The 11,692-nt window shown below is 41.4% G+C and overlaps 1 protein-coding gene across 3 annotated transcripts in view; it reads right to left on the bottom strand.

The window, feature by feature from the left end:
* LOC122813914 (zinc-binding protein A33-like) overlaps window positions 1-9,280 on the bottom strand; it is a 425,931-nt gene extending 416,651 nt beyond the window's left edge. Inside the window, exon 1 of one of the 3 annotated variants that reach the window (XM_044086458.1) lies at window positions 8,809-9,280. In XM_044086458.1, coding sequence (XP_043942393.1) covers window positions 8,809-9,012 — 204 coding nt within the window. In that variant the 5' untranslated portion in view covers window positions 9,013-9,280. The remainder of the gene's footprint in view (window positions 1-8,808) is intronic. The other 2 variants (XM_044086457.1, XM_044086456.1) reach the window with 2 other exon arrangements.
* Window positions 9,281-11,692: the final 2,412 nt, after the last annotated feature.

Here is an 11,692-nt window from a genome sequence, read left to right as displayed (position 1 = left end):
TATGTTTAACGGTAAATGGATTACAGCAGCAATATTAACATAAGATGGTTATGGAATAATGAGCGGGGTCCAACAGGCATGAAAATTTAGTATGGGTGTAAAGTTATGAATATGTGGAGATCTGCTTGTATATCTATATAGTTGTACATTTGTAAATATGTTGTACATATATATATATATATTTTATATAAATAACAGGAGCGCTGCTCTTTTCAGTAGGTGCCACGAGTTCTTTTACATCCACTTGAGCTACCACCACCACCTTAAGCAGAAGGGGTCTCTTTTTAACATTTCATCCAAAGGATGACTTCAACACTAGAGCCACCTGCTGTGGAAATAGAACCCACAGCCTTCTGCACCTGTGGAAGTTTGTTTTCTGTTCCACCACTGATGAGAGAACTCTTAGTTATTCAAACAGCTCGCTGTCACTGTCTAATTATCACTAGGGAATTTAAAAATGATTCAGTCCTTTTGGAACTCTAATTTCAACACATCCCCCAAGATGCATATTGTGGCACAGCAAACTGTCTTACATAAAACAATTTTATTCGAGTCTTTCAATTATGCATCATTATCAGCCGGTGGAAAAAAGATCAATAACGTTTGCTAAAAAGCATCTATAGTAATCAAATCACCTGCCCTAAGAACACTGTTCATACTGCACCTTGTCACTGTTCCATCCACTGCAGAACGGCATGCCAAAGATATGTCAAGTGTACCTGATAGGGTCATGTAGTGCAAACATACATCATGTTAGGCTGCCAACAGCAAACATACATCATGTTGGGCTGCCAACAGCAGTGGGCATTAAGGCATGATGGACAGATAGGAATGTGGCACTGAAAATGACCAGCCACAAAGATCCAAAGCAGATAATGCCACCTGGGACAGTGGTAGAACATCCACTGTCAAACCAGCCTGCAACACTGTGACACCGTTAGGAACACCAGGTGGCAGGAAGGACAGTAAATCAGCTCCACTTGTAGTTACAAGGTACATTGCACATAAACTAAAATCAAGCTGTAAACATTGTTGAAACTAACTAAGTAGCAACACTTTAAACAGAGAGCAAAGTAGGTGAACAGTTAAGCAGGCATAACATCAATTCCATATACATACCCTAACACCTGGAAAGGCATGCATGCCTCCATTGACATGTCACTTAACTGGAAAAAAGAGAGAGAGAAATCATGTCCATAAACACCAATAACTGCATATAGCTGTACAAAAATGCCTCTCTGTATGCAATATCTAATACTTCCTGTAGAAGTCTAGTCCCCTCTCCGTAATCTCCGTTTCATTTAGTGTGGAATCTCTTCAGGTCACTGCAATGATGCCACACTATTCACCAAGGAGGAGATGCCCATGGATCACTCACCACCTTGGTAAGGTTGTGCCAGGCATCCTCCTTGCACTGTAGGCTCTTATAGGAGTTCCCACAGAGGATCTCATGGCAATCCTGATGCAAAAGGAGGCTAAATATGTCCTCGCCCTGCACCTTGTACGAGCCCTTATAGAAGCCATGGGCACATGTTGATATCAGTAGAAAACTGTCAACAGCTTCACATCAACACAAGTTGCAAGGACCACATGATGCATACTGATGAGCAGAAGTGTAGCAGGACACAGGCCAGTGCCACAGTAGAGTTACAACATAACAGATACATGTGAAGGGGAAGGAATAGGCATGGTGACCACCAAAGGTATGGAGCCTATACAGATCACTTTAATATATAATAACCTGCTTTTCCACTAACAGTCATGGCTCTACAGCAGAGTGGTGCCTCTAGGGGCCTTTTGCAAGGAACCTCTGGTCCCTTCAAGGCCACAGACCTGTCCAGGCATGTACAGACAGCTTTGCAATCTACAATGCATGTGTATGAGCAGTTAAGGGCTAGTTCACATTCTGCTAACAGTACAGTTAAGAAACATTTAACCTAAACTGACTTATTAACATAACTGCTATTCTAGGAGCCCTAAAACAGCTTCATATAAACAGCTGCCACAGCTGTGATGAACATCTTGCCATTTTCTCCAGTGTAGTGAGAGGATCTTTAAAGGAGTTGATTAGACAGTCTAAAAGAGAACAAAATATAATTTGCCTGATGTGCCAATGGTAGACATAGCAGAGACAAGTTGGGAGAGTGACAGATTTTCCTTTTTGGGGGGGGTACTGACCTACAACAACTTGTTGACAGGGGGATGCGAATTACATGGAGGGTAGAGATAGATCTCTACAGAACAAAACTACAGAGATCTACTGAGTAAAGTAGTGATGTACCTCTGTTGTGGTAAGAATACACAGACCAGTGACAGGGAAGAGGCTGATCATATGTGTAGAACACTTTATTTTTGTATGGTTTCAGTCTAGCAGCTTGTTAACTGGAGAGTGGAGAGTATAGGGATGGTTGAAATTGTTAATGATGGCAGAGAGAGCAGAGATCCAAGCATCAATAGCCCACCAAATGTATGGCTGAGAAGCCGTGTGAGATGCACTGTGTACACTGTGGGCTACTCATTTTGAGAACAATGTTGTTGGAATGCACATACTCTGCATCTGTGGTTTAGGTGTGGTACATAGTGGATGTGTGGGGTGAGGAAGCCACAACTGGACACTGATATAAGCTGTGTGAGTGTGTACGACAGGCATACATTGGTTGTGATTTGAGGGGCAGAGGTTAGTGTAGGCAGATAATAGAATGTAGGTGGCAGCACAGTCTGTCCCCATGTTGCCCTTCTGGACGACTACTGGGATATGGCCTGAGAAGCTGCCACATGGCAAGCATGGCAACTTTGGTGGCCAATGCTGCAGCATGGGGGCAAGTGCAACACAGATGATGTTGGATATATCTGTACCTGCTTACTGACCACAAGTGTACATTCACATGTACAGGTATACAACTGGTGTCAAAATAGTGGAAGCACCTCAAGAAGTTTTTCTGGACAAAGACCAACATGCTACTAAGGGCTATCCATTAGCATGGACAGTGGATTTTGAGCACAAACAAGACTGACCAGGCCTTCTGGGAACATATGTGCTGTGAGCTGGTTGCAGATATTAATGCAGCTTTTAGCTACAAAAGATCATCATAAGTATTTCACAAGGTCACTGAGGTGATTCTGCATGCTCACACACAAGCCCACACCAATGAATGGGAAAGGATGACCACGGGCAGGGATCTGCCATCACAGAATACCCTTTCACTAAAAGGAGGATCTCGTTCATGTTGGAAAAGGACCCTGATGGTGAATGCCTGAATGTGGGTGCTGAACTGGTTGCACCATCAGGTATCGCTGTTAGAGGTGCATCAAGTTTGTATTTCCATATATCAGTAAGAGACTGTTGTGGCATGCCAATGCAAGACGTCATGGATGTTGACCACTGCCATATCTCCTGTACAACCACAATGGCAGAAAATACAAGGTATGCTTTTTTACATTGTGTGCTTACCTTGTTATCTGTACTGCTGTTGCACCACTTGGAAGTGGGATTGTCACATACTATCAATGTTACACATGGGAGTTGGTCTGTTTTCATAGGTGCTACCATCATGGAGACATCTGCTGTGAAAAGGGCATGCCTCAAGTCAGTGTATCATCACATCCTGATGATGGTGGTGGTGGTGGTGTTCTACCCTATCATGGCCTAGGGGCACAGTGTCACTATCAGTAGTGATTATTGTGGAGAGCAACCTACCTGCCACACTAAGACAGACCATGCCCAACACCCCTACAGAGGGAGCACCCTATTTTGCTGCTTACACATCTGCAGTGTGCAGTGGTACCATCACACATCATGCAGACTGAAGTCAGAAGAAGCAGTTCTGGTGGATGTTAATGCCACATCTCCCACTTATTGTTCAAACCAGGCACCAAAGACATTACAAAATGAATGTGGAGGGCAGTCATTGCGGCATAAGCCAATGCCACTGCCATCATGGCAAAGAAGACAGATGTATTATTCAGCCTGTGAAACAACATAGTTGAGTGCATGCAGTACCTGGATCAATCAATTAGCATGCTGGAGAGGCACACAGACATCTACAATGCCACCACGGGGTCAAACTAAAATGACACAGCTCTCATGGTCACCCCTCATCTGCTTCCACTGTGGATATGTCCTACAGAACAGGTAGGTCAGGGTCATGTAATGCTTCTCCACCACATTACATGCCAGTGGTCAACCACGGCCTCTTGTACTGACATAGCCTACATGGCAAGCCCAAGCAATCACAGTCATGCAGTTCATCTTCATCCTTACTGATCGGTGCTGATGCACATGCCACTCCTACAGGGGATGTAGCTATGGCCAAAGGCATTAAAATCTGCATCAATACTGACATCCCACAACACCTGTCACAGCTTATAAGTACACAGTTAAACAACATCTGCAGATACTTTATGACCAGGAACCCATACTGAGCAAGTACCTACTACATCTGGATACCTTGCCTCAATGGGAAGCAGCACCCACTTCCTGCAATCACCTAGCCATGTCACCCACTCCCATCCACATTTTTAGTCTCCATTTCAACAATGTACTTAGCGTTGGTGGCTCTCAATCTGTTTCTCCTCAAAAGTGCAATATGACAACTGTGCTCTATCCTTACTGCTGTGTTTCATAGGTAGGTAATGTCTGCTGCACTGTACAGCATAATCTAGGTGTAGTACTGCAACCATCAAATTTAGTCCTTGAGTACATTCTGGCCCATAGCTGTGGACCAGACACCAAATGTTTGCCAGTGCTACAATGTATTGCACTTGCCTCTACCTCTCATAGTCTTCCCTTATTGTCACTTCCTCCAACAGACAATCAACCTGCATTTCCCCTACCATGGACTATGGTCAAGCTGGACCTCCAGTGGAAATCCCCTGCTTTAACTGTCTGTATAAAACCATGCTTTGCAACACTGTGCAGACAGCAAATATCTTGTTGCAGTTCCCAAAGCATACTGCAGCATGCTACTAAAGAATCTCAGAAGTGGGCCTTCAATAATTTGAACATACACTTAATGATGTTAGTGTATGTGACACTGCAGAGTTCTATGGAGTCTCAGCAATGCTCTGTGGGTTGTTTACTGGTGTCATAAACCATGGCTGTAGGTGCATTCAGCATCATCAATACAATTTTCACAAGGGAAATCACCGCAAACATATAGCTAGTATGTATGTGACATGTGGCAGATGTGGGAACAATCTGGATGGCACTCATACACATTCTATATAATACACACTAAACATTGCATAACACCTGCAATTAATGGAGTGGAAACCTTTCAGGTGGACACACCATTGCCACTTGGACCTGTGATATGGGTGTAATCAGTGGCCCCTGACCTTCAAGGAAATGGGCCATTTCAAAAAATGTCTGCTTAGTGGTGCTTCTCTACTCTTCACTCTGTGGGAGCAACATATGCCATTCCTCATGGTATAAAATCAGTGAACTAATAATTGTCAGGGAGATGCCTGTGATATGTCCACTGCATCGCATGATGGCTACTGGAAGGCCCAGTAACAAGGATAGTCAAAGTTACCCATACCTTATTACCCACAGGAACTGGTATTAACACAACCTGTGGGATTCCATATGACAATGGTATGTCTACAAGCTCTCACATGGTGTTTCTCTCCACAGCACTGCTTTTCATTAAAGTGGTGGTGATGGCATGTTAGGAATGATCAGATCAGTTTGACACAGGAAGCAATGAGGCATAGCATTAACTTCACTGGCTATAAGAATGGATCACAAAATATACTGTCTCATTAATGCGGGTGCTACTCCTAGCATCTTAGAAAAATCTCAGTCTCTGTTCACCAAGAAACGATGACATACAAATTTACAAATGGACGCACCATGTTGAGCAAGTTTACACATTTCTGAATCACTGCACCATGTTGTTCACTCTCACTTGCATTTCTAACTGGTCTTATTAGCATAATGCTACTCATTTCCATAGGTAGGTACTAGGCTATTGGCCCTAGGGCCCATATAAGCTTAGCCCAAAAGGTACCCAGGCTTTCTCCACCCAAGAAAATAATTTTCCTGTGCCCTTGTCGAGCAGAGCCACAGAAGTGATTCCCGGGGTGAATTGCCTATTTCCCATCCAATCATCAAGATTTTTCTTGAAGAGTGCTAATGAGGAGCTTTGTTTGATATAGATAGGTAGTTGGTTCCAGAGTATGGGAAGTCTCTGTGACAGGAATCTATCCCTCCAGCATGTTCTGTTTATTGTGGTGATTTAGGTCCCCATATCATTATATATTCATTTGCATATGTTGGCTGCAGTATTTCACCAGGCAGCACAGTGGTGCAGCCTAAGACTCTGATTTGGTCCGTCCTGTACATCTCCACACAACACAGTTCAATTAACACATTACACTATTTGTTTATGAATCCCAACTTAAGTCTTTACTTTTCTGTTTAGGGTCTATATCAAATATTCAAAGTCTTACAACTTTGAACAACATATGGTCGAACCCATATGTTTGAAGTTGTAAAACTTTGAATACGTAATAAAAAAAAAATAAACTTACCTGAAAGCTGTAAGCAGGGGGGGGCAAGCCCACCAGCACCCCCCACACCCCAGCTCTTTAAATATACTAACTCCGAGACCACACTTCAATGCGGTACAGTGCAGAAAGGGAATGTTTCCTTTTACTACACTAGTGCGATATCAGAATTGGTATATTCAGAGAGTGGGGGGCTGTGGAAGGTATAGTGGGGCTTGCCCCTCTGCTTACAGCTGTATAGAACCTTTATTTATTTTTTTGGTTGTTTTTTATAAATTTGAAATTTTACAACTTCGAACATATGGGTTTGACCATATGTTGTTCGAAGTTGTAAAACTTCCAACTTTATGATACAGCCCCATCTGTTTATATATTACAATGACACTGTACACTAAACTCTAAATACCCTAGATGCATTCTGCTCAAAATCTCACTGCATGCTTAGATAGGAAGTTGTTTTCAGTTTATACGCCTATTTTCTTATTTAAAAAAAAAAAAAAAACAAGAAAAAAATGTTAAAGCTATCTGCTTCCTGTGACAAGCAATGCCTTGTCTTCTACCAGCTAAGTTGGGAAACAGCTGTTTTGACAAAATCTAGGCCAACCCCATACTACAGCTTAACTAAAACATGTGGCTGCATCTTTTAGGGCACAAAGGCGGGACTGCCATATAAATTAAATACTTCAGAGAGTCCTACAGGCAAAACTATTTGGAGAGTCTCTTTATGCTTTACATATGGTTCAGCTATAGAAACATAGATTATAGCAGCAGATAATAATAGTTTGACCCACCTAATCTCCAGAGTGGCATATCTATTAGATAGACCAACAGCTTACTTTACATTTCTGAACACATCCAAGAGCTCATGGGTTACCTTCATTTCATAGACAGCTCATTTCACTGACAAGCAAATCAGCAAGACCATTTCACTGACAACTCATTTCATCGACAATGATATATGGCCTGTTCCCCACTGTAGTGTGATCCTGGAGTTAGAATACATAGTGGGGGGCACATCCCCCACATTGGGGGTGGGGGCATAGCCCCCTACATATTATAAACATTTTAAGCTATACAGATGGATACTTACAAGTGCAATGAATAACTGTTTTGCAGAAAACAATATAAAACCAAAGTATGTGGGGGGCTGTTCCCCCCCACACACCCCCTTACTATATATTCTCTAACTCCAGGATTGCACTACCGTGGGGAACAGGCGATATATCATGGTCGATGAAATGAGTTGTCAGTGAAATAAACATTCAGTGAAATGGTCTTGCCAATTTGCTTGTCAGTGAAATGAGCTGTTGATGAAATGAAGGTAACCCGAGCTCATTTGTGTCTAACTCACATTTTTAAACTCAGTTACTGTTTTAATAGTGCTATTTGCTCAGTTAGACTTTATCATTCATCATCTTTTCTGTGAAATAATCCTTCCTCTTACTCCTCTGAGCTGTTTGTGTCTTCAGATTGTGCCCTCTTGTTCTGTGACATCTTTTATGTTGTTTTTAATATGGCAACTACATGGACTCTACCACTTCTGTGGTGCTTAAATGTTTTTTCTACATCCTTTGTTCAAGAATACATGTATATATTTATTAAAGTTCATGGAGATTCTCTATGTAAGATGTCTGGTTTAGACCATGCACCATTTTCTCATGTTGTACTAAACTACCTTCAAACTCTCCGCATCATTAGAAATATGAGGTTTATAGAACCGCTCATTTTTATGTGAATAAGGTATAACTTTTTTTGTTTTGTTTTACCATGCCTCTTTGTATAAGGCATAGTAACGTTTTCGTTCTGTTTGGCCATGCCTCTTTGTACACAGCCTTTCCTGGTGCTCCCCCTCATAATGGTTGCATACCTTTATTTAATCAGATAAGATGAAACCCTGCCCCCCTTCCTCATTTGTTAATGCCAACATTTTCCCACAGCACTTTGCACTCATTTCACAGGTGCACTGAATTTAAGCTATCATGCTTAAAACCTTCTGTGTTACCTTGACAATAAACTTGTCATTGCTTCTGAACCTACTTATGTATCAGTCATGCTGCATAACGTTGTGTAATCAGCAAAAAAAAAAAAAAAAAAAAAGGACATTTTCTACAGCCTACATAACCTTCTACTATGTCACTTAATATCACTCTTTCTAAGCTGGTTTGTGTTAGAAAATACAGAATTTTTATACGAATACACTATTCATTAACTAAGTCAAAAATCCAGGCTGAAAATTCTGGAGGATAATCCCCATAGATAGAAGCAATTACTTAACATTCATCATGAATCGTCCCTTACCTTATACACACTGACGGCCTCATGCAGGAGCACAAAACTGTGACATGAATGTCTGGGAACACACAGAACACAAATAAAGGCCTCATCCTCCCGGCAGAACAACTTCAGTCCCCTTCTGTGCTCCCCACAGCACTGCTCTGTTCCCCCATTTGTAGCACACATATTCTGCATCTGTTCTTTGTCTTGGCAGTCTGTTTCCTGCATTAAATGCCGCAGCTTCAGTTCCTAGGAATCATACTGATCAGCTTTCAGTTCACTCTGGACCTTTTCAAAGGGAAGTTCCCATCTATACTCAGAACAGGAAAGTTTTGTTACACTGTGTAAAATCTTGTTAACAAAGACCCTATTCAGCTGGAGTCATCAATAGAGTTTCAGAAAAATTGACAAATTAGCATGATACAAACAGCACAGACCAAAGCCATGTCAATAGCAACAAGCCATTACAGTTTCATTTTCAGAGCACAGAAAGTAGAATGTGTTGGGAAGTGACCGCCTCCATTTAAAGGGGCAATGCAAAATGTACTTCAGATGTTTTATTTTCTGAGATGGAATGGCAGAGTTTTAAGCACGTGCTTTTAATGTTCAGACTTAAGAAATACCCGGTAAATTCTGACTTAGAAGGCAACTAAAACATGTATTTTAAGAAAATTTTATATATATATATATGTAGATAAATATATATATATATATATATATATATATATATATATATTTATATATATAAACTCCATTTTTATCCCCAAACCAAACTTTCATTTCATATTTAATATACCTTCACTGATGAATTTTCCTCTCCTTTATCTATTTATTTTTATTTTCTTTGTCTCCCAAGTTCAATCAACCCAGTGAGGTGTAAATGCCCGTTTCTGATCTATTTCTTTCTGAATTAGCCCCATTATAGAGTACAATGCCCCTTTTGGAATGTACCTTACAAGACATCTGCAGCAGCTGGAAAGGCCACAAAAGTGCCTCACAAAGAGGATTACTGGCCTCAAACAGATGTCCTACACTGACCGTCTCAAAAAACTCCAGCTTTACTCTGCAGCATATCGCCTAGTCTGAAGAGATCTCTGCCTAACATATAAAGCTATGTCAAACCCAGAGCTGTTGGACATGCTACACCTAAAGAAATCCCAATCCCTCTGAGCTACATAGTCTAGGGACCTAAACCTTGTCACCACAATAAACAGGACATGCTGGAGGGATAGATTCCTGTCCCAGATACTTCCCATACTCTGGAACAAGCTACCCATCTATGTCAAGCAAAGTTCCTCATAGCACACTTCAAGAAAAATCTTGATGAGTGGATGGGAAATAGGAAATACACCCCGGGGATCACTTCTGTGGCTCTGCTCGACAAGGGCACAGGAAATTAACTTCCTTGGGTGGCATAAGCCAGGGAACCTTGTTGGCTAGTCTTACTTAAGCCCTTGGGCCAATAGCCTAGTACCTACCTATGAACCTATGAATTATTTATTTTCCACCAGCTAAGAGAGCTAGTCTATAAACCATTTTAACCCATTAACAAGGCTCACTGCGAAACACAGATACAGAATTAAGTGCAGGACCATCTTCCTTCCCCAGCTCAATACCCATAATGTAATCAGACAAAGAAATAGAAAGAACAAACAGCATCAACTAAATTTCCAGAGTCAGAATGCAATTAAAATGCCATGTCAATGAGAAGCATTTAGAAGCACAGGATGTAGTGAAAGTCTAGCAGCCCAACACTAACAAAGTGTATTCTTTAATTAAGACTCAAAACTAGACCCTCCAGATCATTGGCCCAGCTGTTCTAATCATTCAGCTACCAAAGCAGCTTGTTTTTTTCATGAAAATGGTTAGTGGACCAGCCCATTTACCTGGTCAAATAAGGAGATAGATAGATAGATAGATAGATAGATAGATAGATAGATAGATAGATAGATAGATAGATAAAAGGTATTTCCCTGTACACATTGAATGGTTTATGTGTGGAGGATCACATATTGAATGTGAGAGAGATGAATGCTTCAGGCTCTCATTTGTGCTTCAGTAGTTTGCCCAAAAATATCAGAGTCTGGTTGACAGACTGGGAATCTAACTCAGATGATGAAAGATGTCTAAAAAGGCTGACCTCTGTTTAGCAAGCAGGAAACAACACCAAGCACTACATCTGGGCATAACAGAATCCATGGCTCATAGCCTACACAGTTCCAGCAGGTGCTACAGGCAAAGGGGGGTGCCTCTGGTTCCAGTAATGGGTGAGGTGCTTGGGTTAAATGATTCCAATATAATCAAGTTTGTTGTGCACTGCTTAAATGTCAGGAGAGACAGGGTGGGAAACAATGCCACCTGAGGGAGATAACAGTCACATCACCACAGTAGTGATGGGTTGTCTTGTGACTGCAGTTGCTCCAGATTGTCACAATGGCCAGTACCCTTTCCTCGTTTTGGGTAAGGACACTATTTCTAAGGATGATACTGCATCAGACATAATTATGTTAAGCCTGAAGTTGTAGACAGGAGATTTACTTTCCTGGGATGCCCACTCCAGCAAAGATCATAGGATGGATACCTTTTCAGCTGCCATTGAACTGGATTTATTTGGACTGGGGGAGGCAAGGAGATAAGCTTGGGGAAACTTCTATTGATACCCCTACAGATATCCTGATAGGAAATTACTTTTATAATTCCGCTTTGTATATTCAGTGACATGCAGCCAAATATAGAGACCAAGCACATAGGGGAGGGTATCTCTGGGGATACGTAGCAAGTACCCACAACTCAAATGTAGGATAATGATGTAGTTGCTTCAGGAATAAATGGGATAATAGCAGTAAGCTTTAATCAAAGCTAAATGTGTCAAAGAGTGTTTGACTTACTGTGAAAGGAGCTACTTCAG

Source organism: Protopterus annectens, chromosome 10.part0, assembly GCF_019279795.1.
Source record: "Protopterus annectens isolate FY-2018-M chromosome 10.part0, PAN1.0, whole genome shotgun sequence".
Lineage (NCBI taxonomy): Eukaryota > Metazoa > Chordata > Ceratodontiformes > Protopteridae > Protopterus > Protopterus annectens.
This window is presented reverse-complemented; position numbering and strand designations above follow the sequence as displayed.